Source organism: Salminus brasiliensis, chromosome 21 (genome assembly GCF_030463535.1).
Source record: "Salminus brasiliensis chromosome 21, fSalBra1.hap2, whole genome shotgun sequence".
Taxonomy (NCBI): domain Eukaryota; kingdom Metazoa; phylum Chordata; class Actinopteri; order Characiformes; family Bryconidae; genus Salminus; species Salminus brasiliensis.
In genome coordinates this window covers 10,385,783-10,412,388 of record NC_132898.1, presented here as the reverse complement: position 1 = coordinate 10,412,388, position 26,606 = coordinate 10,385,783, and the positions used below count along the sequence as shown (strand labels likewise).

General features: G+C 41.3%; 1 protein-coding gene across 1 annotated transcript in view; it reads left to right on the top strand.

The window, feature by feature from the left end:
- LOC140543173 (leucine-rich repeat-containing protein 38) overlaps nucleotides 1-26,335 on the top strand; it is a 38,985-nt gene extending 12,650 nt beyond the window's left edge. Inside the window, exon 3 of the mRNA XM_072666205.1 lies at nucleotides 22,757-26,335. Coding sequence (XP_072522306.1) covers nucleotides 22,757-23,004 — 248 coding nt within the window. The 3' untranslated portion in view covers nucleotides 23,005-26,335. The remainder of the gene's footprint in view (nucleotides 1-22,756) is intronic.
- Nucleotides 26,336-26,606: the final 271 nt, after the last annotated feature.

Sequence of the window (26,606 nt, the reverse complement as noted above, 5' to 3'; positions counted from 1 at the left end):
GTCAGCATACAGAGAGGAGGTGCAGCAGCTGACAGACTGGTTCAACAACCTTCACTGGAATGTAGAGAAGACCAAGGAAATGGTTGTTGACTTCAGGAAAACAAGACACGACCACTCTCCGCTCAACATCAACGGCTCCTCTGTGGAGATCGTTAAGAGCACCAAGTTCCTTGGTGTCCACCTAGCGGAGAACCTCACCTGGTCCCTGAACACCAGCTCTACAGCCAAGAAAGCCCAGCAGCTTCTCTACTTCCTCCGGAAGCTGAGAAAGGCCCGTCTCCCTCCACCCATCCTCACCCTCTTCTATAGAGGGACCATAGAGAGCATCCTAAGCAGCTGCATCACTGCCTGGTTTGGGACATGCACAGCCTCTGACCGCAAGACCCTCCAACGCATTGTGAGGACAGCTGAGAGTCTCTCTCCCCTCCGTCATGGACATTTACACTGCCCGCTGCATCCGCAAAGCAACCAGCATTGTGGATGACTCCACCCACCCTTCACACAGACTGTTCTCCTCCTGCCATCAGGAAGAAGGTACCACAGCATCCGGTCCAACACGACCAGACTCTGCCAAAGCTTCTTCCCCCAAGCCATCAGACTTCTCAACTTCTGAACTGATGTCTTTTCTGTTACATGCACTTGACTTGACTTGACAAGACACGACACTGGAGACTGGACAGGAAGTGAAGCACAAGATTGGACACAAGACTGGACAACGGGCATAGACAGACTGGACACATGACTGGATTAAAGGCTCAAAAGGAGGCTGAAATGGGGACTGGACCAAGGACACAGGACTGGACACTGGGCAAAACTGAAGACTGGACAGGGGACTGGGACAGAAGACTGTACACAAGACTGGACATTGGAAAGGAACGGGCAATGGACAGGGGACTGGAATGGAAACAGGCTGGACAGGAGGAACAGGAATCAAGACATTGACAGAAACAAACAGTGAATGGCACAGGGACTGAAACAAAACGAGAAACTGGCACAGGGATGTACAGCGAAACAGGAACCAAAACATTGAGGAATTGACATAGGAACAAACAGACCTAGACCCACGACTGGCAAAAGGCTGAGGTCCAGTCCGAGGGGCCAGCCTGGGCACAGTTCTGGGGCAGACGGCCTGGGAGCTGCAGGTACTGGAACAGAAGTGGTGGGCACCGCCTTCACAGGACCAGAAGCAGCTGGCACTGCTAGCCTGGTAGTAGGCGCAGATGCCACTGCCTGGACAGGAACAGAGGCAGCTGGCACTGCTGGCCTGGTAGTAGGCGCAGATACCACTGCCTGGACAGGAAAAAAGGTAAAGGTAAAGGTGCACGTATTTGTCACTGTACACTGTACAGCGAAATGTGTCCTCCGCATTTAACCCATCTGGTAGTGAACACACTCACACGCACACGTGTTAGGGGCAGTGAGCACACACACACACACACACACAGAGCGGTGGGCAGCCAACTCCAGCGCCCGGGGAGCAGAGAGGGTAAAGGGCCTTGCTCAAGGGCCCAACAGTGGCAGCTTGCCGAGCCCGGGAATCGAACCCACAACCCTGTTATCGATATCCCGGCGCTCTAACCGCTGAGCCACCACTGCCACTGGAACAGAGGTGGGTGGGGCCGCCGTGACAGAAACAGAAGCCGGAGGCCTGGGCGCAGACACTGGAGCTGGGACAGACTCTTCTGGTTTGAGGGGCGCAGTCATAAGGAAGTCCATGATGTCCCATGAAGGAAGATCCTCAAGACATGTGGCCCTGTTAGTCTCGCCTTTCCAGTCCTGAGACTCAAGGCCAACAGTACCAATCCGCAACACCCCCCAGTGATCTCACCACTCTCAAACAAAGAATCATCTGATAAAGGAGAGACCCCAGACCCCAGTAATCTCCTGCGCCGACTTTTACGCCTGCGATTAGAGGAGGTCTCCTTAACCTGCCCACATACCCGACAGGCGGACCAGGGAGGGGGGTTCGCCTCATCGCACATCTGGCCCAGGTATCACCTGCTACATCCAATTTTAGGTTTGGTTTTCTGTCAAAGTTTGTAGAGGTTGAAGGCAAAGGCAGACATACACACAGGATATATTTTAATAATGGAAAATAAAATAAAACAAACAGAAACCAAACAAGCACTAAGATTACCAAATGAACAATACAAGAATCACACAAACAGGCCAGGTCAACAAACCATGAACCCAACATAAACACAAACCGACATGCTTTGGAGCACATGGCAACACAAAACAGAGGCAGACATGACAGAACAGGGGCAGCAAAATTAATTGATAAAATTATGGTCTGAAGCTATATATGTGACATGATATAGAAAATATATATGTATATATATATATATATATATATATATATATATGCAGAAAATGATATAGAACACATGATACAGAACTCAAACAAGTGTTAACATCCAAATTTGTCTTTAGTCCAGTCAATATCAGGTTTTGGTTTCTTGTCCCCTTTCATATTTCCACCCTAGACCTGTCTTGTTCTTAGTGTACCAAGTTTTTCTAATCCAGTCTTGTGTACAAGCACCCCCTTGGTTTCAGTATTCCTTTGTCTTGTCTTGTATTTATCCCCATCTTGTGTCAATACATCGACCATGCTGTTAACCATGTTGGTTTTGTAGCTGTTTATTTGTTTTTATGTTTAACCTTTTGATTTTGTTTAAATAATACTTTTGACAACACTAAGCCTAGGTTGCTACCACTTTTAACTAACCTCAGGTCTTTTGAGTGGTTAGAAAAAACAAAACAAAAAATCATTATGGTTATTACATAAGTCTGAAACACTGTAAAATGCATTAGAAATCAGTTATAGCACATAAATAAAAAAGGACTGTGGTGCCCTGTTGCTTTCCAAATAGTGAACCCTCATTCATCCATACTGTTAAACCTCAGGTGTTACTGATGTTACTTTTTCTTCTCCATCACCTGTCAGCTTCAGCAGATATTTGTTAATAAGTCCGATTTAACCACACTCTTTTACTCACGCTTTTATTAGTCAGAAATTACATTCACATTATAAGGTCTAAGCTATATTGTTTACCTTCACATTTTCAGCATTGCTGTAGTTAGTTTTAACAAACATTAAAGCTCCCTTTTTGGTGTTTATAATGTTAATAATAAAGTGTTAATAATTCATTATTTAGAATTGGCAAAGACCATCTGAGATGCCAAAAACAACTAATAAATAACAACTAAACAGGAGAGGTAAAGGGTTAAATTCTCTTTTCTAAAAAGACGTCCTCCTTTCATAAGAGGGACATGTTTAATGCAATAGAACAGATAGAATAGATTAATTGAATGGTAAATATATTCTAAAGCTGTAGTAGTATCTCCATCTCATGCTGTATCAGTTTTCCTCCATGTGTGTTTCATTACATGTGTCCTTGAATACAGTAAATGACCATTCATGTAGTACATGTGACTCTGACAAAGTTGTATATCATTGTTATGTATTCAAGAACTGGCTTCTCAGGGAATAATCTGTTATTTAGCTGTTGAGGAGATAGCGAGAAGACATTGGATTCCAATATCAGCCAGTGGTGGCCAAGTAGATCAATCACTGAGAGAGGGAGCATGTTACGCACAGCTAGCTATCCATCCCCCTTACTGCCTGCTAATCCCATGTGTAATCCATCAAGTGGCAACACTTGCTGTAACCTGGCCGTCTGTTGCACTGCTCCGAGGCTGATGGGTGTCTGTTCCTGGAAAACTCTCAATCGCTTTATCTCGTTAACTCCAGCCCATGCTAAGCTTCACTCAGGTACAAAGAAACAGAACAGCTTTGTTATTTTCAAGACAATTTATACTCCTCTTTATAGCTGGGAAAAGTAATACTAAAATTACTATTTAAACAGATGTGGAACAGACTATGAAAAGCACATACAGACATGCAAAATGGACAGTCAGTGTAGAAACAAAGAGGTGGTATTAATGTTATGGCTCATCTATGTATATAAACTTAGCACAAAAAGTAAAGAAAAATTGTGTTTGGTAGATTGTTTCTTTGTTGCTTCTTGGCAATAAAGCCTGTTAATTTCCCCTTTAAAATGGTGCCACATTTGTAAGGAACATGCATTTGTGGGATGAGCAGTAGAGCTGAGTATGTGGGTTGCACCTATGAAACATTTGCCAAATCTTCTCTGCCATTGCCAAGCGGCTTATTTTGCTGTTGCTATTGGCGCTTGTTTTGAGCTTGAGCTGTGTAATAAGAAATGACACAGGAAAAAGTATTGAATACATTTACAGAAATTTATTTACGTCACACAAATGTCTTTGTTGGTGATGTCAGCTTCATAATGTCTCCTGCATAGAGAAACTATTTGCATACTTTGCTCAGGTGTGATTTTGGCCCATTCTTGAAGTCTTGTGTGGTGAGCAAGCATACAGGCCATGGCGAGTGCATTACTTCTTGTTTTCTTTAAAACAATTATACCTGCTGATTCCTGGTCTTTCTGTAGCTCTGCACAGGTGGTCCTTGGCTCTCGGACAGCTCAATTCTTTTCACTCCTCTGTCTGAAATCTTGCAGGGAGCTACTGGTTGTGGCCAGTTTATGGTGAAATTATGTTGTTTCCACTTCCGGATTATGGCCCCAACAGTGCTCACTGGAACCTTCAATAGTTTCGAAATTCTTCTGTAATGAATGACATCAGTATGTTTTGCAACAATAAGATTGTGTCTTGAGAGAACTTACTGATTTTACCCATCATGAGATGTTTCTTGTGTGGCATCTTGTTAATGAGACACCTTTTTAATAGGCCATCAGTTGAAGCAGTTGATATTAATTTGTGGCAGGACTGCTTTCTAATTACTGATAGATTTCAGCTGGTGTCATGTTTTTTCATGACTTTTTGCACCTCTCTTTCTTCATGTGTTCAATAGTTAATGTTTCATTTCTCATTATTACACATAATTTAAGGACATTTTGATTACTTTCCATGTGTGGATTAGATTGGTTGTTACCAACATCTGGTAAAGATTAGAGGGAGAACGTTTTAGGGCAATTTTTCTTTTTTCAAAGTCAAAAGACAGCCCATATGATGATGTCTTTGGGATCTTTTGATGGTTTAATGGCAACATCTAGTTAATTAGAGACACACCTGTGAATGTATTTTAAGGAACAACTGAAACACACTGCTTATTTGTGTAACATCATGGGAAAGTCAAATGAAATCAGCCAAGATATCAGGAAGAGAATTGTGGACTTGCACAAGTCTGGCTCATCTTTGGGTGCAATTTCCAGATGCCTGAAAGTACCTCGTTCATCTGTACAAACAATTATACAAACATCATGGGAATGTCCAGCCATCATACCGCTCAGGAAGGAGACTGGTTCTGTGTCCCTAGGATGAACATGCTTTAGTCCAAAATGTGCATATCAACCCAATGTGCATATCAAAAGCAAAATACCTTGTGAAGATGCTGGCTGAAGCTGGTAAGAGTGTCATTATCCACAGTGAAACAAGTACTGTATCGACATGAGCTGAAAGGCCACTCTTCCAGGAAGAAGCCAATACTCCAAAGAAACATAAAAAAGCCAGATTAATGTTTGCAAATGCACACCTTAATTTTCGGAGACATGTCCTGTGGTCTAAAAAACTAAAATTGAACTGTTTAGCCATAATGACCATCGTTACTTTTGGAGGAAAAAGGGGGAAGCTTGCAAGCCTCAGAACACCATCCCAACTGTGAAACAGTTGCTGTGGCGGCATCATGTTGTAGGGTTGTTTTGCTGCAGAAGGGGCATCATGAGGAAAGAACAATAAGTTAAAGCTTGGGCGCAAATGGGTCTTCCAAATGGACAATGACCCAAAGCATACTGCCAAACTGGTTACAAAGTGGCTTAAGGATAACAAAGTCAATGTTTTGGAGTGGTCATCACAAAGCCCTGATCTCAATCCTATTGAAAATTCATTGGCAAAACTGAAAAGGCATGTGCGAGCAAGGCGGCCTACAAACCTGGCTCAGTTACACCAGTTTTGTCAGGAGGAATGGGCCAAAATTCCTGCCAACTATGGTCAAACGTTTTGGATATCTTTCCACAAGATTCTTACAAAAGTCATACAGTTTAAGGGCAATGGTACCAAATACTATTTTCATGTGTTTAAACTTTTGAAAAATAAAATCCCTCTCATTATTTTGGCATTATGCGAATAGAACATTTTGGTAATCCTAATTGACCTAAAACAGAAAAAGGTTTATTCTGATTTCATGTCAGACAGTGAGAAAAAAATGCATATGTGTCTTTATGTCTATATGAGAGAGAGAGACAGTCATTTTCATGCAAAAACCTTGTATTTCCAATACAACTTTACAGGAGAAAGAAAAAAAACGTAACTTTCAAGGGAAGTCAATGTAAAAAGGCAATTTTTAAACATTTCTATTGGTCTGTTTGTCATGAAATTAAAACACAATGTAAAGGCCAACTGCCAGATTCACATTATGTAATGTTATAGTATCTAAAACAGAATAAACAGTTATTAAAGGTTAATTTCACAGATTGTGTACATCTTAACAATGAAATGCAGTGTGGTCTCTATTCTAAAGAAAGCTACTAAACTGAAATAGTTAATAGTGTTTAATGCCTCTAAATGCTACTTTACATAAAGTTTTGCATCAATTTTTATGTATGTTTTTAAAAGCTATGCATAGGTAAGAGGTGCCTTTTTGGACATTAGAACTTTTTTGTTGACAGCAACAGTACTTTTAGAAAAGCTTGGTTGTTGGAGTGCTATGGTTACATGAGGGAATGGCATTTCTGTGTCGTGTCTGTGTCCTTCAGTGTAACTTCTGCAAAAGGGCAGCATGATGGTCTTCTGCATGACTCATTACGTACAGACTGCAGAGAGAAGTCACAGAATCTGCCTCATAAACTATGCTTTCCCTCACAGTTACACAGGGCACCATTCACTTTGCCCTAGAACATTTTTCTGTCCAGTCACTGGCAGTGCCCACATTGTGACAAGGACTTAAGGAACACAAGATACCATGTATACTGATTTCCCCAGCATCTCCCAGTCACTTGATTATCTGGACTAAAACAAAACTTACTGAGACTAACACAAATAAGAAACAAAGAGAAAGCAAACAGACAGGCCAAGCCAAAGTACCACAAACCAACATGCACAAGACCAGAAAAGGATGGCTGAAACAAAGGGGTACTTAGACACAGACAGACGAGGAACAACTGGAGGTAACAAGGGCGTGGCTAGGACAGAGACACAGATGGGAACACTAAAGAACAGGAGGGGCTAGGAATGACAAAAACAAACAGATCCCCTGGTGAGCACATGGTGAGGCCAGACAGAGACACAGGGGTGACACCCTGCATAAAAAAACATATCTTGTCAATTCAAGTTGATCCCATATTATAACCACTTTATGTTTCTAAAAAATCCTTTCAATAAACGGTTCTTTCAAACTTGTAACTCTTTGTAAGTTCTGGCAATTCACAGATATGTTGAAATAATTGTGTTTATGCGGGGCAGTCACTGAGCTGGATGCTGGCCCTCTAGGACTTACTCCACGAAGAGGCCTCTTAAAGAACCACCTTTATTTTGAAAAGTGTGGTTAGAATACAGCAGTACATGCTAAAGTAAATGTATTCCCATAGGTGTAAATGGTTCCTGTGCTTATGTGATTAATCATGATTATAAGAACACCCCAAACTCAGAACTACATAATAGATATCATTATTGGCCAACCTAAGTCTTTCAAAATCATGCAAATCTACAAGAGAATACACAGGCACAATTCTCTGAACTTTTACAGAAAGCTCCTTTTATATGACAGCATGTTGGTATGCTTTAAGTACTTAATTCATAGGCTGACTCAGGCAGCTTAACACCTACATTAATAGAAGCTTATTGTTATTTTTAACATTTGCTTTAAATTCTGTAACAAAATAATGCTGGTGTTAGAAATCCAGCTTTGATATAATTGAACGTAATATTGTAATGCAAATTATAGCCTTTTCGAAGCAATCAGAAATTACAGTTATGCACTAATGACACTATGAATTAAATTAAATTAAACCTTCAAAGGGATTGGGACTATTTCTAGTGATGTACATATCAGCTAATGGTTCACACTGCACTTGTTACATCCCAATTAAGGTGCCAATTTAAACGCTTCCTTTTATATTTCTGAATAATATTAGCTGCTCTACTTTCTACCGAGAAAGGGACAGAGAGATTCATCAGCATCAATTAGATCATTCACCTTAGATTATATTAATGTTTCCTTAAAAAAGGAGGCCTAATAAAGATTCTTTAAGCACATCTGAAGAAATAAATGTTTTTTTAATCTTTATTATATAACATATGCCTTATATAAATTAATTATACATATTTGTTTGTCATTTTGACTTGAAACACACATATCCTGAATTATCTAAATAACTAATGAACAGCCTTCACTGCTTGGGATTTACTTTTGTAGCAGATAATTGCAGAGGCACATTGTCTTAGTAGAATTTCCCTGTATTTTTCATCATCCATCTGTTCTCCAATTTTAACAAGTTGCCCAGTTCCCACTGAGGAAAAGCATTCCCACATCATGATGTTGCCACACCCATAGTTCATATTTGGGATTGTGTTCATTGTGAAATGGCAGTGTTAGGTTTTGTTGAGCTTTTGAAATTTATTTTTCATTCTGTATTTTCAGCTCATCTGACAACAAACCATTTTAGCTGGATCACTCTAAGGCAACCCTCAGAAATTTATGTGTTTTCCCCTCAGTAATGGCTTGTTTTCTAATGGCAACATTGGGTTTAGAAAGAAACTAGGAGAGTGGAAAATAAGAAAAGTGATTACATGTTGTGAACAACAGAGAAAAACACAAAAGAAAATAATTTAACAGCAAAGGACAAAGGCAAAAAAGTTAAGCAAGGGAGACCTATTCAAAACTTTATCTGGGGAAAGGTGGATAAAACATAGGCTCTTGTAAAGGAGAGAGATCTAGTCACAGGCCAGTCTGGTCTGCTCTACTTCCGTAGAGAGAGCTCCCCAGACACATGCAGACTTTAGTTTATTTCTGTTTTCATTTGAGAAGTTTGGATTTTTGTTTGTGCAAAAGACACCATTTCTGGCAGCATGGTGGTGCTGAAGATGCTGTTGCCAGTCCTGACTGATTGAGGTCAGGAAATCCAAGACTCAGTTGCAAGGGACATGTTCAGGCCCAGCAGCCTCGGTTTTTCAATCAGATGGTATGATGGTTTTGAATGCTGAACTGAAGACAACTAACAGCATTCTGACATAGGTGTCTTTATTGTCCAAGAGGTAGAGTTCCAGGTAGAGTGTGGTGGAGATGGCAATGTCTGTAGAACAGTTGTGATGATACCTAAACTGTAGAGGGTCAAGTGAGTGGGAAAGCTGGTGTTTGATGTGCCTTGAAGCACTTCATAATAATGGGTGTAAGTGCAATGGAGAGGAAGTTGTTAAGGTAGAACATGGGGGGACTTCTTCAGCACAGGGATAATGGGAGTGGTCTTGAAGCATATAGGGATGACTGTGGTGCTCAGAGAAATGTTGAAAATCCATAAGAACATCTGTCAGCTGTTTCGCACATTTATTGAGCACTCTACCAGGTATGCTATTTGAACCTGGTGCTTTTCGTAGGTTGACTCGCACATCAGCTTTGGACAGACACGTACCTCGTATTTGGGAAAAGGTGTGGTCCTCCTCGCCTTCATATTGTTCTGGGATTCAAAGCGAACATAGCAGTCATTTAACGCATCTGGAGTGGAGGCATCGCTATTAAAAGCATGTGGAGGCGAATTGTAGTTGGCAGTTGATGCCCTGCCACATGTGTCAGCAGTATCCTGACAGTGTTCATGAATTTTCTTTGTATATGCCTGCTTTGCCTCTCTGATGGCCCAGGAAAGCTTGGAGGTTTTGAGGCCTGTCTAATCCCCTGATTTGAAAGCCCTATCATGGGTCTTCAGCATCATGTGCACCCCTGCAGTCATTCATCTCTCCTGGTTGGGGTGTAATGTGATGTGTTTGGAGATGTTAATAGCATCAATGCACTTGCTGATGTAGCCAGTCACTGATTCTGTACACTTCTTCAGGTTGATGGAGTCACCTGAAGACACTGCTTCCCTAAACATTTTCCAATCAGTGAGCTCAAAAACAGTCCTCAAGAGCAGAGATAGCTCCTGGGGGCCAGGTTTCCACGTGCTTCTGGTCCAATTTGGAACGTCTGATGAGTGGGCGGAATGCTGGAATAAGAATCACAAAGATGTGGTTTGAGTAGCTGTAATGGGACGGGGCTTGGCCCTGTACAAGATCCAGCATGTCAAGTCAAGTCAAGTCAAGTGGGTTTTATTGTCATTTCAACTACATACAGAGTACACAGTGAAACGAAACAACGTTCCTCCAGGACCATGGTGCAACATAGACAGTGCATACAAAACACAAGTGCAACACAAACAAACAAGTGCGAACAGACAACACAACGCAGTACAGACAGAGAATAATAAATAATTGCCGGTAGTGTGCAAATTGTGCAATGTGTAATAAATAGAGTCCAGTGAGGTAGTAAGTTATTAGTGCAAATGCTTTGTGCAAAAATCATTCCCATTTTATCTGGGGTAAATGGTTGGAGAGAGAGAGAGAGAGTGTGCATGTAACAGAAAAGACATCAGTTCAGAAGTTGAGTTGAGTTGAGAAGTCTGATGGCTTGGGGGAAGAAGCTGTTGCAGAGTCTGGTCGTGTTGGACCGGATGCTGCGGTACCTTCTTCCTGATGGCAGGAGGGAGAACAGTCTGTGTGAAGGGTGGGTGGAGTCATCCACAATGCCGGTTGCTTTGCGGATGCAGCGAGTGGTGTAAATGTCCATGACGGAGGGGAGAGAGACTCCGATGATCCTCTCAGCTGTCCTCACAATGCGTTGGAGGGTCTTGCGGTCAGAGGCTGTGCAGGTCCCAAACCAGGCAGTGATGCAGCTGCTTAGGATGCTCTCTATGGTCCCCCTATAGAAGAGGGTGAGGATGGGTGGAGGGAGACGGGCCTTTCTCAGCTTCCGGAGGAAGTAGAGAAGCTGCTGGGCTTTCTTGGCTGTAGAGCTGGTGTTCAGGGACCAGGTGAGGTTCTCCGCTAGGTGGACACCAAGGAACTTGGTGCTCTTAATGATCTCCACAGAGGAGCCGTTGATGTTAAGCAGAGAGTGGTCTTGTCTTGATTTCCTGAAGTCAACAACCATTTCCTTGGTCTTCTCTACATTCCAGTGAAGGTTGTTGACTGTACACCAGTCTGTCAGCTGCTGCACCTCCTCTCTGTATGCTGACTCGTCGCCTTTGCTGATGAGACCAAGCACAGTTGTATTATCGGTGAACTTTATGATGCTGTTAGAACTGTGTTTCGCAACACAGTCATGAGTCAGCAGGGTGAACAACAGAGGACTCAGTACACTGCCCTGGGGTGCCCCAGTGTTCATGGTGATGGTGCTGGAGCTGCTGTCCCCGAACCGGACTAACTGGGGCCTCCCTGTCAGGAAGTCCAGGATCCAGTTGCAGAGGGGGTGTTGAAGCCCAGCAGGCTTAACTTCCTGGTGAGATTCTGTGGGATGATGGTGTTGAATGCTGAACTGAAGTCTATGAACAGCATTCTGACGTAGGTGTCCTTCTTCTCCAGGTGGGTAAGGGAGAGATGAAGGGTGGTGGTGATGGCATCGTCCGTGGAGCGGTTGGGACAATATGCAAATTGCAGGGGATCCAATGAAGAGGGCAGTTGGGTCTTGATGTTCCTTATGACTAGCCTCTCGAAGCACTTCATGATGATGGGTGTGAGAGCTACGGGACGGTAGTCATTGAGGCAGGACACCATGGACTTCTTCGGCACGGGGACGATGGTGGTGGTCTTAAGGCACATTGGGAAAGTGAAGATGTCCGTGAGAACATCTGTCAACTGGTCTGCACACTCTCTGAGCACTCTGCCGGGGATGTTGTATGGTCCTGCAGCTTTCCCTGGGTTGACTCTGCGCAGAGTTTTCCTCACGTCCACTGCAGTCAGGCACAACACCTGCTCGTCCGGCTTGGGCGTGATCTTTCTCACTGACGTGTTACTCTGTGCCTCAAACCATGCATAAAAGTCGTTCAGGGCATCAGGGAGGAAGGCATCACTGTCACTGGACGGTGGCATTGTCCTGTAGTTTGTGATTTCCTGGATGCCCTGCCACATGCGCCGTGTGTCACCCGTGTCCTTGAAGTGGCTGTGGATTCTCTGGGCGTGTGTGCGCTTTGCCTCTCGGATGGCTCGTAACAATTTGGCTCTTGCTTTCCTCAGGGCCGTCTTGTCACCCACTCTGAAGGCCAAGTCGCAGGTCCTCAGTAGCGCACGCACCTCAGGAGTCATCCACAGCTTCTAGTTTGGGCGTGTGGTGATGGTCTTGGAGACAGTGACATCATCAATACACTTGCTGATATAGCCAGTGACTGATGCTGTGTACTCCTCCAAGTTAACAGAGTCGCCTTCAGTTGCAGCCTCCCTGAACATGTCCCATGCAGTGCACTCAAAACAGTCCTGAAGGGCAGAGATGGCTCCTGCCGGCCAGGTTTTCACCTGCTTCTGAACTGGTCTGGAGCGTCTGAGGAGGGGTGTGTAAGCTGGAGTCAGCCACACAGACATGTGGTCCGAGAACGCGAGGTGGGGGTGGGGCTCTGCCCGGTACGCGCTGGGGATGTTTGTGTAAACAAGGTCCAGCGCGTTCGCTCCTCTCGTTGCAAAGTCCACATGTTGATGGAATTTAGGGAGGACTGACCTGAGATTTGCATGGTTGAAATCTCCGGCGACAATGAACAGTCCGTCTGGATGTTTGGTCTGCAGATTGCTGATGGCCCCGTGCAGTTCCCACAGTGACTCCTTAGCATTAGCATTAGCACTAGGTGGTATGTACACGGTGGTTATCAGCACGGCAGAGAATTCCCGTACTAAATAAAAAGGTCTGCACTTGACTATGATAAACTCCACCAACGGAGAGCAGTGCTTAGCGACAGTCACAGCGTTGTTACACCATTCCGTGTTGATGTAAACACACACGCCTTCTCCGCGGGTCTTCCCGGACAGAGCCGCGCTCCTATCCGCTCTGAACGAGGCTAGCCCGTCTAGCTGAATGGCGCTGTCTGGAATGTTGTCGCTAAGCCACGATTCCACAAAGACTAAAGCACCCCCTTGTTACAAAGTCCACATGGTGGAGGAATTTAGGAGCCACAACCTCGAGTCTTACCGCACTGTTCAGCCTTCAGCAGCATCATCAGTCCTGAGTGGAGATTGTTAGCCATGTTTCTGTAAACACAAAAACACAGCAGTCTCTGAACTGATATACGTTGGTGCTGGTTGTACTAGCCCTGATTGTAAGTATGTGTCAGGTTGCGTCAGATATTACACAAAAAAAGTGGCCACTGCAGTTACGTGCCATTTAGTTTCATTATTATAGTTTTCCTTTAGATTCAGGGGATCCAATGAAGAGGGCAGTTGGGTCTTGATGTTCCTTATGACTAGCCTCTCGAAGCACTTCATGATGATGGGCGTGAGAGCTACGGGACGGTAGTCATTGAGGCAGGACACCATGGACTTCTTCGGCACGGGGACGATGGTGGTGGTCTTAAGGCACATTGGGAAAGTGTGCAGTCTGGCCAATGGTACTTGTGCAGTCTGGCCAATGGTACTTGAATTAAGGGAAGATTTTATTTCAAAATAGGGGATTTTCTCACATCTCTGGTCTAACTTGCCACCTTGTATTTTACCTTAAACAAAAACAAGAAAACAATAAAGGCTTAAACAAACTGTTTAAAACAGACTGCTTTTTTCAGCTTAATGTCCACATAAGGTACTTTACAAAACTTCTGATGTACTACATTTTGTGCACAGAGTCAGTTTGCCATAGACCCATTTAAAGGGTTCACATACCAGCCTAATTCTAACCCCTGCATGATGCATTTTACCTGGATTGTCAACATCAGGCATGTCCTTTAGAACTGATATATTAGAGATATAAGACATAACTGAAAGCCTTTTGCTCATTTTACAACATTCATATCCCAGGTCATTTACATATATCCAGACTGTACTATAAGTACGGGAACATGGCTTCTGGAATAAATCATAAGGCAGCCCAGTTCATAGATCATAAAGACATTGATGCGTTCTGCTTCATAAAAACACAGCCAGTCACTGCTGCCTCTTGAAAGAAGGGGGTAAGGTAAAGACCCAAATATGAGCCATATGTTAAACAGGCAAACTTTGGGTCGTAAGTGGCATTAATCAACCTGCAGAGACAGGTTGGAGACACATGGACAGACCAAACAGCCCCAGAAGGACCGAGAGGCCACTGCCTGAGTCTAGTAAAGGGGATGAGCTTACACAGGAAAGAGCTCTGTGAATATAAATAGAAACCATTTATCTTTTTTTTGCCTCCTGTGAGTTTGGATGACACGTAAGTATAGACTATCACACAAGCCCTGCTTCCCTTCCATGCTTCTTAAATGTGGAGAGGAAATCATTAAGATCATACTTGGAGATTGCAAAGCCATATTTTCAAAATAGAGAAGAAATTCAATGGTTTGTGCTCCCTGTGGACTTCATTTTAGCTTTTACTGATAATCTAACTTCAAATGACATTTAGCAACCTGTAACTGCCATGTTTGAATGCTTTACCATGCGGACATAATGGTGTAACTGTTGACTTCTGATAACTTTTCAAAATGGACATACAGTATCTCACAAAAGTGAGTACTCCGCTCACATTTCTGCAAATATTTTATCTTTTCATGGGACAACATGATGGAAATAAAACTTGGATTAAAACTGAGTAGTCAGTGTACAGCTTTTATAGTGGTATTTGGTGCTTTGGCTACAATTTCTTAATACTGGCCACTGGACATTTAACATGGCACCTCATGGCAAAGAACTCAGAGGCCCTAAATCATCTGCTATGATTGAGTCTGAATCCAGACTGGAATTTCTCATACATGTTATTTTGGGCCACAGAAGTGTGCATCACTTGTAATTCATAATTTCTAATATCTTGTATATAAATGTTAAATTGGAGATGAGTCTGTAATTCACAGTACACTATGATCAAGATATGGCTTCTTGATCAAAGGTTTTGTGACTGCTAATTTAAGGGTTTTTGGTGCATGCCCTAAGCTAAGATAAATTTACTATTGTTAAGAGGTCTGATTATGATTGTATTTATTTTTGTATTTTTGAGGGAATTGGGTCGAGTGTACAGGTTGTACAATTTGCTGAGGAAATATTTTTTTCTAGTTCTGACTGTGGGTAGTGGGTTCCAGTCTTTGTTCTTTGTTCTAACTAAGCTATGCTCTAAATCAGCTACACCAGGTGACGACCATATTTAATTTAATAAGGAGGGTTGGTTTGGTTGTCTAATATTTTCTATTTTATTATTAAAATAGTCCATAAAAACATTACTGGTTAAAGTAGCTGGGATCTGGGGTTGAGTATCTGCCTGGCTTTTAGTAAGTTTAGAGATCTCACTAAAGTACTCTGGGATTGTTTTTGTTATTCTTGATCAGCGAGGCCAAATATGCTAAGCAAGCCTTTCTATATTCACTAAGGCTGTCTTTCCAGGCAGAGTGGAACACCTCTAGTTTGGTTGTCTGCCATTTTTGCTCTAGTTTGTTTTAAGGGATGACTTTGATCACTACCACTGTGCAAGCTTTTTTTGCCTTCTCATTTTACATTTAAGTGGTGTCACTTTGTCTAAGGTGAATCGAAGGGTATTTTCTAGACCATCTATCTGACATCTATCGGAGTGTAAGCTGAGGTCGATAGGTCTGGAAGGTTTTCAGTAAATTGTAGTGCGGTTATTGGGGTTATTGCGCGCTTTAGATAATGGCAGGGGGACAAATGAACATTTTGCCTAAGATATAGCTCATAGGAAATTAGGTAATGGTCTGATATTACTGAGCTTTCAGGGGGAATTTTTAGATTATCAATGCTAACACCCAGGGTCAAGACCAGATTTAAGGTATGATTACAGTAATGTGTGGGTCCAGTTACATTTTGGATGATGCAGACAGAATCTAAGATTGATGCAACCGCCTTTGTTAATGGAAAATTACTAAATTCTTTAAAAAAAAAAAAAATTGGAGTAGGGCCTTGGAGGCCTATAAATATAAATCTGTATAAATGCATTCTTATTTCTGACCAGATTGGATATATTAATGTAGAGAATCTTAAAAGAAGATATCTGCCTGATATGTACATAATTACAACGTGTGGGGTGGCTTCATTTAGTGCCAATGTCATGCCTGGTCAGGCGGGACAGTGAAAAAACAGGAAACACCAGGAAAGGCAGGGCAACACAAGATGGGATCTACAAACAAGGGGAGAACTCAAGGCAGCAGCAACTAAGGGACAAAACTAACAAACAATACACACCTTAGAGAATTCTGGGCCATCTTAGCCCAGACGAGGTACTTGAACCAGTCACTGGGGTACTTAACAGTACAGATGGAGAAATTTCCCCAGCTCTTGGTTGGTGCGCTCGCACTGATTGGTCAGCCAGTTCCCATCCAAGGTCTGGTAGGCCTTCTGCGAACATCTGGGGGTGAGTGTGAGCCTCACTTCGGAATATCACCGCCAGATGTTCGCAGATGGCCCACCAGACCTTGTACGTGAACTGGCTGCCCCGGTCTGCCAGGATGTCTTCTGGGATGCTAAAGTAGCGAAGGACGTTGTCCACCAGAGCCTTTGGTGGTCTGCATAGCAGAGGGTAGTGCAGCAAAAGGCATAAAGTGCACCCCCTACGAAAACCTGTCCATGATGGTCATAACAACAGTGTGTCCCTCTGACACAGGCAGATCGGTGACAAAGTCCACGGCCAGGTGAGACCAAGGGCGCTCGGGCACCGGCAAGGGTATGAGTTTACCTGATGGGAGAGTCTTGGGGGTCTTACACTGTGCGCACGTGCTACAGGAAGCCACTATGGAGTGCAAATCTGCATGTATACTCTCCCACCAGTACTTTGGGGAGAGAAGCTGGAAAGTGCGGGTCTCCTGGGTGGCCGAAGGAGGGAGATGAGTGTGCCCAGGTAACCAGTCTTCCTCTGAAGGGTCTGGGTACATAGATCCGATCCATGGGACACGAGGCAGGTACTTCCGTAGTGGCGAGGGCCTGGGCAATGTCCCTGTCTACATCCCAACGAATTGCATGAACAGAGACTGTCGAAGCCAGGAAGGACCAGGCCTATAAGTGATGGCGAATCGAAAGCGCTCAAAAAACAGGGACCACCTGGCCTGTCGAGGGTTGAGTATCTTGGCCTGGCGTAGGTACTCTAGTTTCTTGTGGTCCATTATCATCAGAAAGGGAAAAGCTGCTCCCTCTAACCAATGACACCATTCGCTTAGGGCCATCTTGAGCACAAAGAGTTCCTACCCCGTAGTCAGGGTGTTTCAACAACAGGGCTGAGGTGAGACGTGTTTCCGCCTGTGAAGACCAGGACACACTCTTGGGGGGCCCTTTTAGGAGGGACGTAATGGGAGCGGCTAGAGTACTGAAATCTCTAATGAAGAGGCGATAAAAATTGGCAAAGCCCAGGAATCGTTGGATTTCTTTGACAGTGGAAGGAGTGGGCCAGTCTAGAACAGCCTGGACTTTGGCTTGGTCCATGAGCACACCCTGTTTGCTAATGACATACCTTAAGAGGCTGACTCTGCGCAGGTGGAAAGCGCATTTCTCCAGCTTCACATACAGATGACTAGCCCCGAGTTTGGTCAGGACCTCGGGGAGTACACCAAAATGCCACAACAAAGTGCCCGAGGTGGTCCTTCAGGAAATCAGTGATGAGTGACTGGAAGATGGAGGGGGCGTTGGCATAACCTGGTACTGGTAATGCCCCCTGGTGGTGAGAAAAGCCATCTTCCACTCATCCCCCTCTCTGATGCACACTAAATTGTAAGCGGACTTGTAAGTGGACTAGGTCTGAGACCTAGATGAAGTGGCTCAGTAGCTGGTTGGGCCAGATGGACAAAGTGACCAATGGGTTAAAGTCGAGCTTCTCATCTCGACATGCCAGCTCCCTCTGAATCCGCGGGTTTAACCCATCGCGAAACAGGGTCCCAAGAGATTCCATCCGCTTCCGGTGGCCAGGGTGTGGAAATCGAGGGCATAGTGAGCGACTGTACGATCACCCTGGGTACACCGGAGCAGTAGATCGCCTTTTGAGAGCCCTTCCCTTGGGTGCTGGAACACCGCCCAGAATTCACTCAGGAATTCCGGGAAGCTTCTCTCTTGCATGTCTTCCCATGTAGCAGTGGCCCAATCCAGAGCCCTACCCGTGAGACAAGAGACCACGAAGGCCATCTTGGCCTTATCAGTGCCAGATGCCTAAGATTGTTAAAAAAAACGAGCAGGAACCCCTCACAGAGCTCTGGATCGCCAAAGTACGCTTCTGGTTTACAGACCGGGTAAGTGCTAAGGGATAGGGGTGATTTGGCTGGGATGACTAGTGGGCTCAAGCGAAGCCTGGACCAGCTTCATGAGCTCCTGAACACTGCCCACTAGTTGGGCCAATTGTTGCTGTTGACCAACCTTAATGATCTGGGATTTTCAAAGGAACATCTAAACAATGTTGATACATTTTGGATACAAATCATGTGACCAATATAGTAACACTATCAGTTCAAAGTTAAATGTTTAACACTTGACAGTCAAAGAGAGGTCCAATTAAATACCAGCAAATTCTGGAAACATCAAACCACATGTATAAAGCTGATGATAAAAAGAAATTTACTACAGGATAATGATTTTAAACTCAAGCTGGTCCCTTACAGTGTCCTGACCTAAACATCTCACAGAACTAGAAGCCTTTTGCAAGGAAGAATGGGAGAAAATTCCCATTAAATGACTTGTGTTACTAAATACTGATCATGCATGGTGCCCAGAATTCTGCTTTAGGGCCTTTCGTGTATGTAAAATGTAATCATGTTTCATTTGAAGGAACTGCATTATAATTTTCCATAATATGAATCATTACAATAAAAAGTATCCTGTGAGTATATCTGAGTTAATTTAAGGTCATACCAAGTGACGGTGGGTGAGGGTGTCAGGTCTGCGTCACGTCGCCCGCCCCGGGGGTGGTCCCGAGCCGCGGTCCACAGGCTTCAAGTTCAAGGACTCTTAGGTTCACGTTCATTGGTTTCAGTAATCACGTGTGTTTTTGTTTCAGCGATTAGATTCACCTGAGGCTGGGGTACTTAGGGAGCTCACGCTGACATTCTCGTTGCCAAGAATTATCCTTGCTACGCCAAGCTGTATGGTTGGCTTCGTTGTTCCAGAGATTCTAGGTCTGTATATGGTGTGTCTCTAGAGTTCTCTAGAGGGTGTAATTGTACAGTCTGGGCCTGGATGGCATCTTAGGGATATCTTGAGAGAACTTGCTGAAAAATGTATACATCTCTTTTTCAAATGTGTCAATTTCTGTATCTTGCCAACCCAATAAACAGAATTGTAAAATAATAATAATACTACAAAAACAAATCCTGTGAAATGTTATTACATTTCAACTCTTTCAATAAGTATTTCTGGTATGTTTGGGTATAATAATAATAATATTAATAATTTCCTTTCTGAACACAGTCTTGATTTTATTATTTTATCTTTGTTGAAATGTACATATGCCAACTGCTGAATTATGGATACTTTACACTTTATAGTAAGACTATCCTTATAAAAGATTTGTAATGGTTTGAAATAAACTGATTAATGGTAATGAACACCTTAAGTACCTTTTTTGCTGAGCAATCTGGTGCTTATACAAAGAGCATGTTTGTAGGTCATAGGACTTGATATGACCTATGACTAGATGTAGAAAGCTGTTGACACATGATCTGTCACAGTGACAAATGGAAGAAATTCTAGGTCAAGTGCAAATGTGTGAGCAATGCTTGAAAGCATTTTTTTTTTGTCAGCCCAGTGTTCATGATTTGCACAACCTTTAAATGTTATGCAAAATTGTATAATATGCCTTCATGGATACTGAATTCTAGAGCAGTAATGCACTGTAATAGTGAGCATCAGAAGCATATAGAAAATTCATACTTCATCTGTACTAGTAAGCAACTATCCCACACAAACTGCAGGCTTGAGCTGTATATAGCTCCAGTACATCCCTCCCTCCCTCTCTTTTTCTTTCTCTCTCTCTCTCTCTCTCTCTCTCACACACACACACACACACACACACACAAGCGATGCTATAACTGTAAGAGTGAACAGTGTTTTATGCAGAGTATGTTTTTAGTGCATTAAATAGATAGATGCAGACATGCAGATAGACAGGCCCATATTAAACAGATTCTTGTTATAAACGTTTAGTCATCTTTAATATGGAAAAACTAGCTTCTTTGACTGAACCCTGAACTGTGTGTTCTTCCATGTTCTTTGATTTAATCTGTGCTATAAAGCTTTTCTTAAAGGGCTGATGACGTTATGACCTGTTTTTTTTTTTAAACCATGAATTATGGACTTTGTATGGGTGCATCCCATCCCTATAGGTCTGTTCACCACTTGGACATCTTTGCCATGTCCTCAGGCAGTTATTTCCAGTCAGACAAGACAAGACTTCTGTCTGCTTAAATGAGGAGATACCTTGAAACCAAAGTTTTAATTTTTTTTTAATCATTGGTAAAATCTGTAAATCTCCAGGTTACATATTTTTGTCCCACTCATGTCTTTGCTGTCGATTAGTGCTTTCCATGTTAGGTTATGCCCTCATACAAGTCTTGAGTCTCCGGTGTGCGATATGCCGGCCTTACACCAAGTGATCTTTCAAGCTATTTTACTGATGCAGAAAATTTCCAATATCGGGACAAAATCATGTGAAAGGTGGTTAGGATAGGTGTCTTTTTTCTTGACTTTCTGAAAAAAAAAAAAACTAAATTTTAGTCTTGGTACCTGCAAATCGTGACATGAATGTTGTGAATAACCAATAGGTAAGCTCTCTGTAGCACCAGACAGAGCAGCAAAGTGGTTGTGACTTTTGTTCCGAACAAACTACTGCGCACACAAAGGCATTTGTGGCCAAAAGCTTTTTGTTTCAGCTTCATTGTTCAACTGTTTCTCTTCTTGTAAATTCCCACCAGGAGCATGATGGAAAATGTTATTGCAATCTAGTTGCAATCTTCCACATAGTCTTACAAGATTCTCAGTCTTGCAAAATCATCTTCCATTATTGTATTGTCAGAGCCTTGTGTCAAGCAGAACGTCACAGAATCTATGCAGGAAAGTGTCCATCCATCTCTGAGTTTTTCTCTCTCATTGCCTATTGACCACATTTAGCAGTAATTGCTTGTGCATTTTAGCCAGAATAGTTTTTATATTCTTGCACTGAACAAACTGATAGTCCTAAATGAAGTTCAGAAATGCTGTTGACACTGGTAGTGGTTGTAGCATGGTGGTTGTAGCGTGGCTAGTTGTTGCGAGATCTGTCATTACAAGGTTAAGCTGTCAACCTTGAGGAATATTTATTTTTTGGGAAGCAGAGATTAAGATCTTATATGTTTCCACATTTGCCATCACAGCTCTCATCCTAAATTATGTGTGTTGCAGTTCCTTTTCTACAGTTCTGACACAATGGACAGTGGTACATGATAACATATATTATAATATGTTATCAGCCAATCATGATAACATATATTATAATATTAATCAATAATTGGCCTCTGACTTTGTTTTGCTATGTCTGGTGGGTTCATGTTTTGTTAATTATAAATTTAAAGCTGATGCATATCTTATTCATTAATGTTAATATATATTAATAGATTATTAACAAAGTAGTATATTTAAAACAGGTATATATTTTTACCAATTGTAATTACCACTACAATTCCTAACCCAGCATTTGCTTACACTTTGAATTCACAAAAGAAGGATACTCAATAGTGACAACATTTTTTACAGCTAATAGAAATTCAGAAGAACCTGCTTACTGACAGATTTATCATGTCCTATAAGATTGGAAGGTGTTGGTAACTGGTGGGTGACTGGTAAAGGTGTTTCTCCATCAGCAGATCCATAAAACGGTGCTATTTCTGGATTCTACAGTTATTTTCATCTCTATAATAATGCAAATAATAAACATTTTAATTTCTAACAGATAAAATCTGATCAGCTAGCCAATTTGATACTGCCAATTAACCCACCCATTCATAGCTTCCCCAGCAGAAGCAATGCTCCCGGCACTAGGAGGAAAAGTACAATACATCTCCACTGATACATGAAACTAGCCACCGTCTCTTTTCAAACTGCTACAGAGTACAAAAAAATTTAGACTTAGACCTGGACTTCAGCCAGACACATATATGCACATTTAAAATGCAGGTAGCTTGACTGCAGTGTTTCCTACTGACGCAACCCAGACATGATACATAATACAAAGCAAAAGAAATTTTATTACCTAAACCTACATCAAACCTAAACTAAACATACTACACCCAAACCAGGGGTTTCCGTCTATTCCGTCCAGGCTGGGTTGTGTACATTTGACAATGTAAATGTACCATTAAAATGCCAGAAAAAAGTCTTTGCAGCAGTGTCATGAATCACCCTTTAAATGTAATGTTTATTTTTGTATTATTATGTAATCACTTATTTATTTCCCAATTTCATACTAGATTTAGCTATAAATAACTTTTCTTTCATGCCAAGATTCATTTAGAAACACTTACTTTGTCTTTGGACCTCCACTATACTCCATTGATTTATTTGTGTTATCCTTCTGCAGGTATAGAGAGTATGGAGTGCTCCTTACCAATGGACGGACGCCGCGTGCCACTGAGTCAGCTCTCCCAGGACAGTTTTCGGGAGTGCCAGGTCACGCTGACCCTAACTGACTTTCTTATTATCATTTTCTCTGGCATCTCTGTGTCGGTGGCAGCCATCATGGCCAGCTTCTTCCTGGCATCCACTGTCCACTGCTTCCAGCGCTGGAGTAAAGGCACCAAAGGAGAAGATGAGGAGAGTGAAGAATAAAGAGGGACTCTAGCTCTGAATACTTAGCACTACAGTTCGAGCTAAGGGCCTTGATAAAGGAGTAATGGCATCTGAGGATGATAAAAGCAACACAGCTACATTACAAAGAATGGCTGATTATTCCTATTACTATTGGACTGCTATTATGGAAACTAGCCATAGTATTCCCATTTCTAAAAAAATGCTACTGCTTTATTCTGCCAAATTAGCACAAGTTAGCAGCTTTGGTTTTCGTTTGAAGATGATGCGGCCTACATACGTAAAAAAAATAAAAGTAAGTAAAATAAAAAATATTCTAGAAATATTTTGAAATTCTATGGCCATTACAATTAGGTAAAAGCCAATTCTTATGTAGGTCCAGTGTTTTTTCTAGTGATTTGAGAAATAATCATGTGAGTGTGAAAAGTCTTGAGATAATTACTTTAGAGCTGAAAACGAATAGCTGTGTCAAATACTGCACTTTAAAATGGTGACTGTTTTCCCTGCCAAAGACATTGTTTCAGAAAGAGGGATAGTGAAAGAGTTCAAGGTGTTTTAAACAGAGATTTATTTTTGCTTTCAGAGAGATCTGTAGTATAATTCAATTACATAATCAGTGTAAATGTGATATGACATTTACCTTATTGTGGCTTTTTCTTGCTTCCAGAAAATATGGAGGTAAAGAAAAAAAAGACATATTGACACAAAAATTCAGAGCTTCCTTTCATGCATCATTATGTCATTGGTCATGTCTTCAGAAAATAAATGTTAGTATACATTCATATAGTAAATTCATGTAGTAAATTGTTGTCCTGTATGATCTGATGAACAGTATGGACTTCATACATGATTTCCAAGCATTTATTACTGTGGCATATATACAGCATTTATACACTCATTCAAAAGTATATACAGCATATATACACACTCATTCAAAAACTAAATGGGAATTCTAGACTGATGCCAAAATTTATTCATTTTCATGTATGGGTACTGTATTTGTCAGTTGTCAATATATATGCATTTATAGAATGTAGAAACTCACACTGAAACCATGCTAAATGCACAAAGTGTTGTTTAAGTAATACCATAGAACAAGGTTTTTCAGTTTTTGGTCCCTGGTGGGCAGTGGCCATTTATCAGCTCAAACACACCCAATTTCCAATTCAATTTATGCTGAACTCCAGGCCCTCCAGGAACAGAATTGAAGAACCCTGCCAAGGAACCATGTTTGGTTTCCTGAAGAACCAAGATTAAAAAAGATGTGCAAGTGCAAAGATTTTAAAAGCTTAAAGAATAGATTCTATGCCAGTCTTTTAAGAATCTTTACATTGTGTAATTACATTTGGCATACAAAATATCTACTGCAAGGTTCATATAAACAAATCACCTTGTGTGAGTGTAGCATTGCTGAGAAATGTAAAATTAATTTGTAGCAAGTTACAGATGCATCAGAATAAATGAAAGGCAGATATTTACGTACACTAGTCCAATTCTTGTCCTCTGGAGCACAATAAATACTTTGTGTTATTTATCAATTAATATTCTAATGCTAGTACCATTTAAGATTTTAGTCAAAACTCATTGGGCTGCAGATAAATGTACATACAGATTAAAACTACAAATCTGAAAAAAAGTGTCCAGAAGGGTTACCAATCCAGTATTATGATTTTGATATCAAGTGTAGTATCATAGTACTGGAAACTAAATTACTTCATATTAAGAACACTTGCCACTGTCTGAACATTGTCTGGACTGATCTCAAATGTATGTATTTATAAAATATTTTTGGAAAGAATATTAAAATAAAAAACTAATTTAAAAACATGCCTGTTTATTATTTATTTTATTTAATAATAAATTAAGTTAAAATACAGTGTCAGCCTGATGCTAGCTTATTGAAAAACATTTATCTTTTGGTCATTTGTGCATCAGTGTCCAGGATGACGAAAACAGCAGAAGAGCCTAAATTGACTGATGAATTCTTACATTTAATTTCTTAAAATACCTTTTGAACTGTTATAATGATTAAATGAACACTGTACAGGTTACTGACTTAATGTGGCCGGGAATTCCAAGCTTTTGAATGATAGTATATTTACTGTACATCAAGTATATTCATATATTCAACATATGTATACTATACGTCAGATATATACATGTGACAAAATGAAAGGTCTGTAAGATCTGCTAAATATCTGTTTGATTTATGAAATGTGGTCTTATGCAAGGGCAACAATGTCTGAGAATGTGCTAGTGAGTGGAAGCTACTGGATTGTTTCTTTGTCCCTTTGTTTTGTAATGCTCTTTTACCTTTATTTTAATGTTCACAAAAGGGCTTTATTTTTGTCTCTGCATGACTACCTAGCATAATTGTTTTCCAGCATGGAAGTCATCTTCTAAAGAATAACATTTTATTTCTATTCTAATGTTCTTTTTGCACATTTTCCTTAAAGTCTTTCAGCACATGGATTAACCCAGTATTTGTTTACATGTCTGATTTATATTTGTGTTTTATTCATAATGCAGCTTAATTAACATTTGTTCTGTTCAGTTCCAACAGGGGTCATATTTTACTACATGGAAAAGCTCCAATTGCATTATTTTTAATGGATGATTATGTTCAGGGTTCAATTTCAGAAAAGAAATGCATCTTCCTGCAAAATGTTCTGGATTTCTTGCATTAGAAAGAAATCTGCATTGTCACATTTAGATACAGGCCAGAATTGACAGACGGACCATAGATTTTTTTATGCTGGTAGTAACATTTAAAGCACAAGGCCAAGAGGGTGTAATGACCCTCATCATTATTTCAGAAAAGACAGTGTTCCCCATGCTTTCTATGCAGTGACTTATGAATGCAATATTTAAGATTCATGCTTCTGCATGGAATCTAAAGCTGAATGGGAAGTCAAAACTCATTGGGCTGCAACCTCTATTGGGCTGCACTTAGGTCATAATCCCTGCTTTACGTTACATGGCTGTTGTGCTTTCTCAAAGCAAAGCAAATACATTATATGCATATTCTATTTCCTGTCTCTGTAATTGTGACTTTAGAAGGTAGCAGAAAGGAGTGTTATTTGTCAAATGTATCTTTTAAGATACCATAGCTGTTACACTGAAGTGTAAAGTAGTACATGTGTAACACTATGATAAAATGGAGTTGAAAATGTCTGCTCTCAATCATAACTGAACACCATGTATACCAGTAGATATCCAACTACTATGTAGTTACAGTAAAATGAGAAAAAAAAAAAAAGTATTTTGCTATTTTCCTTGTGCAATCATAGGAAGCATTTATTCTTTTTTCTTTTTGCGCTTCAAATATTAAAGGAAAAGCATTTTGAGTTAACCTTTTCATCATCATTTGTTATTCTAAAGATTTACCTGATGATTCTTAACCAAAATAACATGAAAAAAATAAAGTAATGGAAAGTGAAAAACTAGAAAAAGTCTGTCTACAGGTGACTGTGGGATTTTCGGCGTAAGTGCTGGTGGCTAAAACAAGTAGGAATCAGGTCAGAATAGTATGGGATAATGTGGCTGAACACTTTTTAGTATTAAGATAAAAAATGTTTCTAGTAATAACCATTTATGAAAAATGCATCAGGAAGCAAATATAG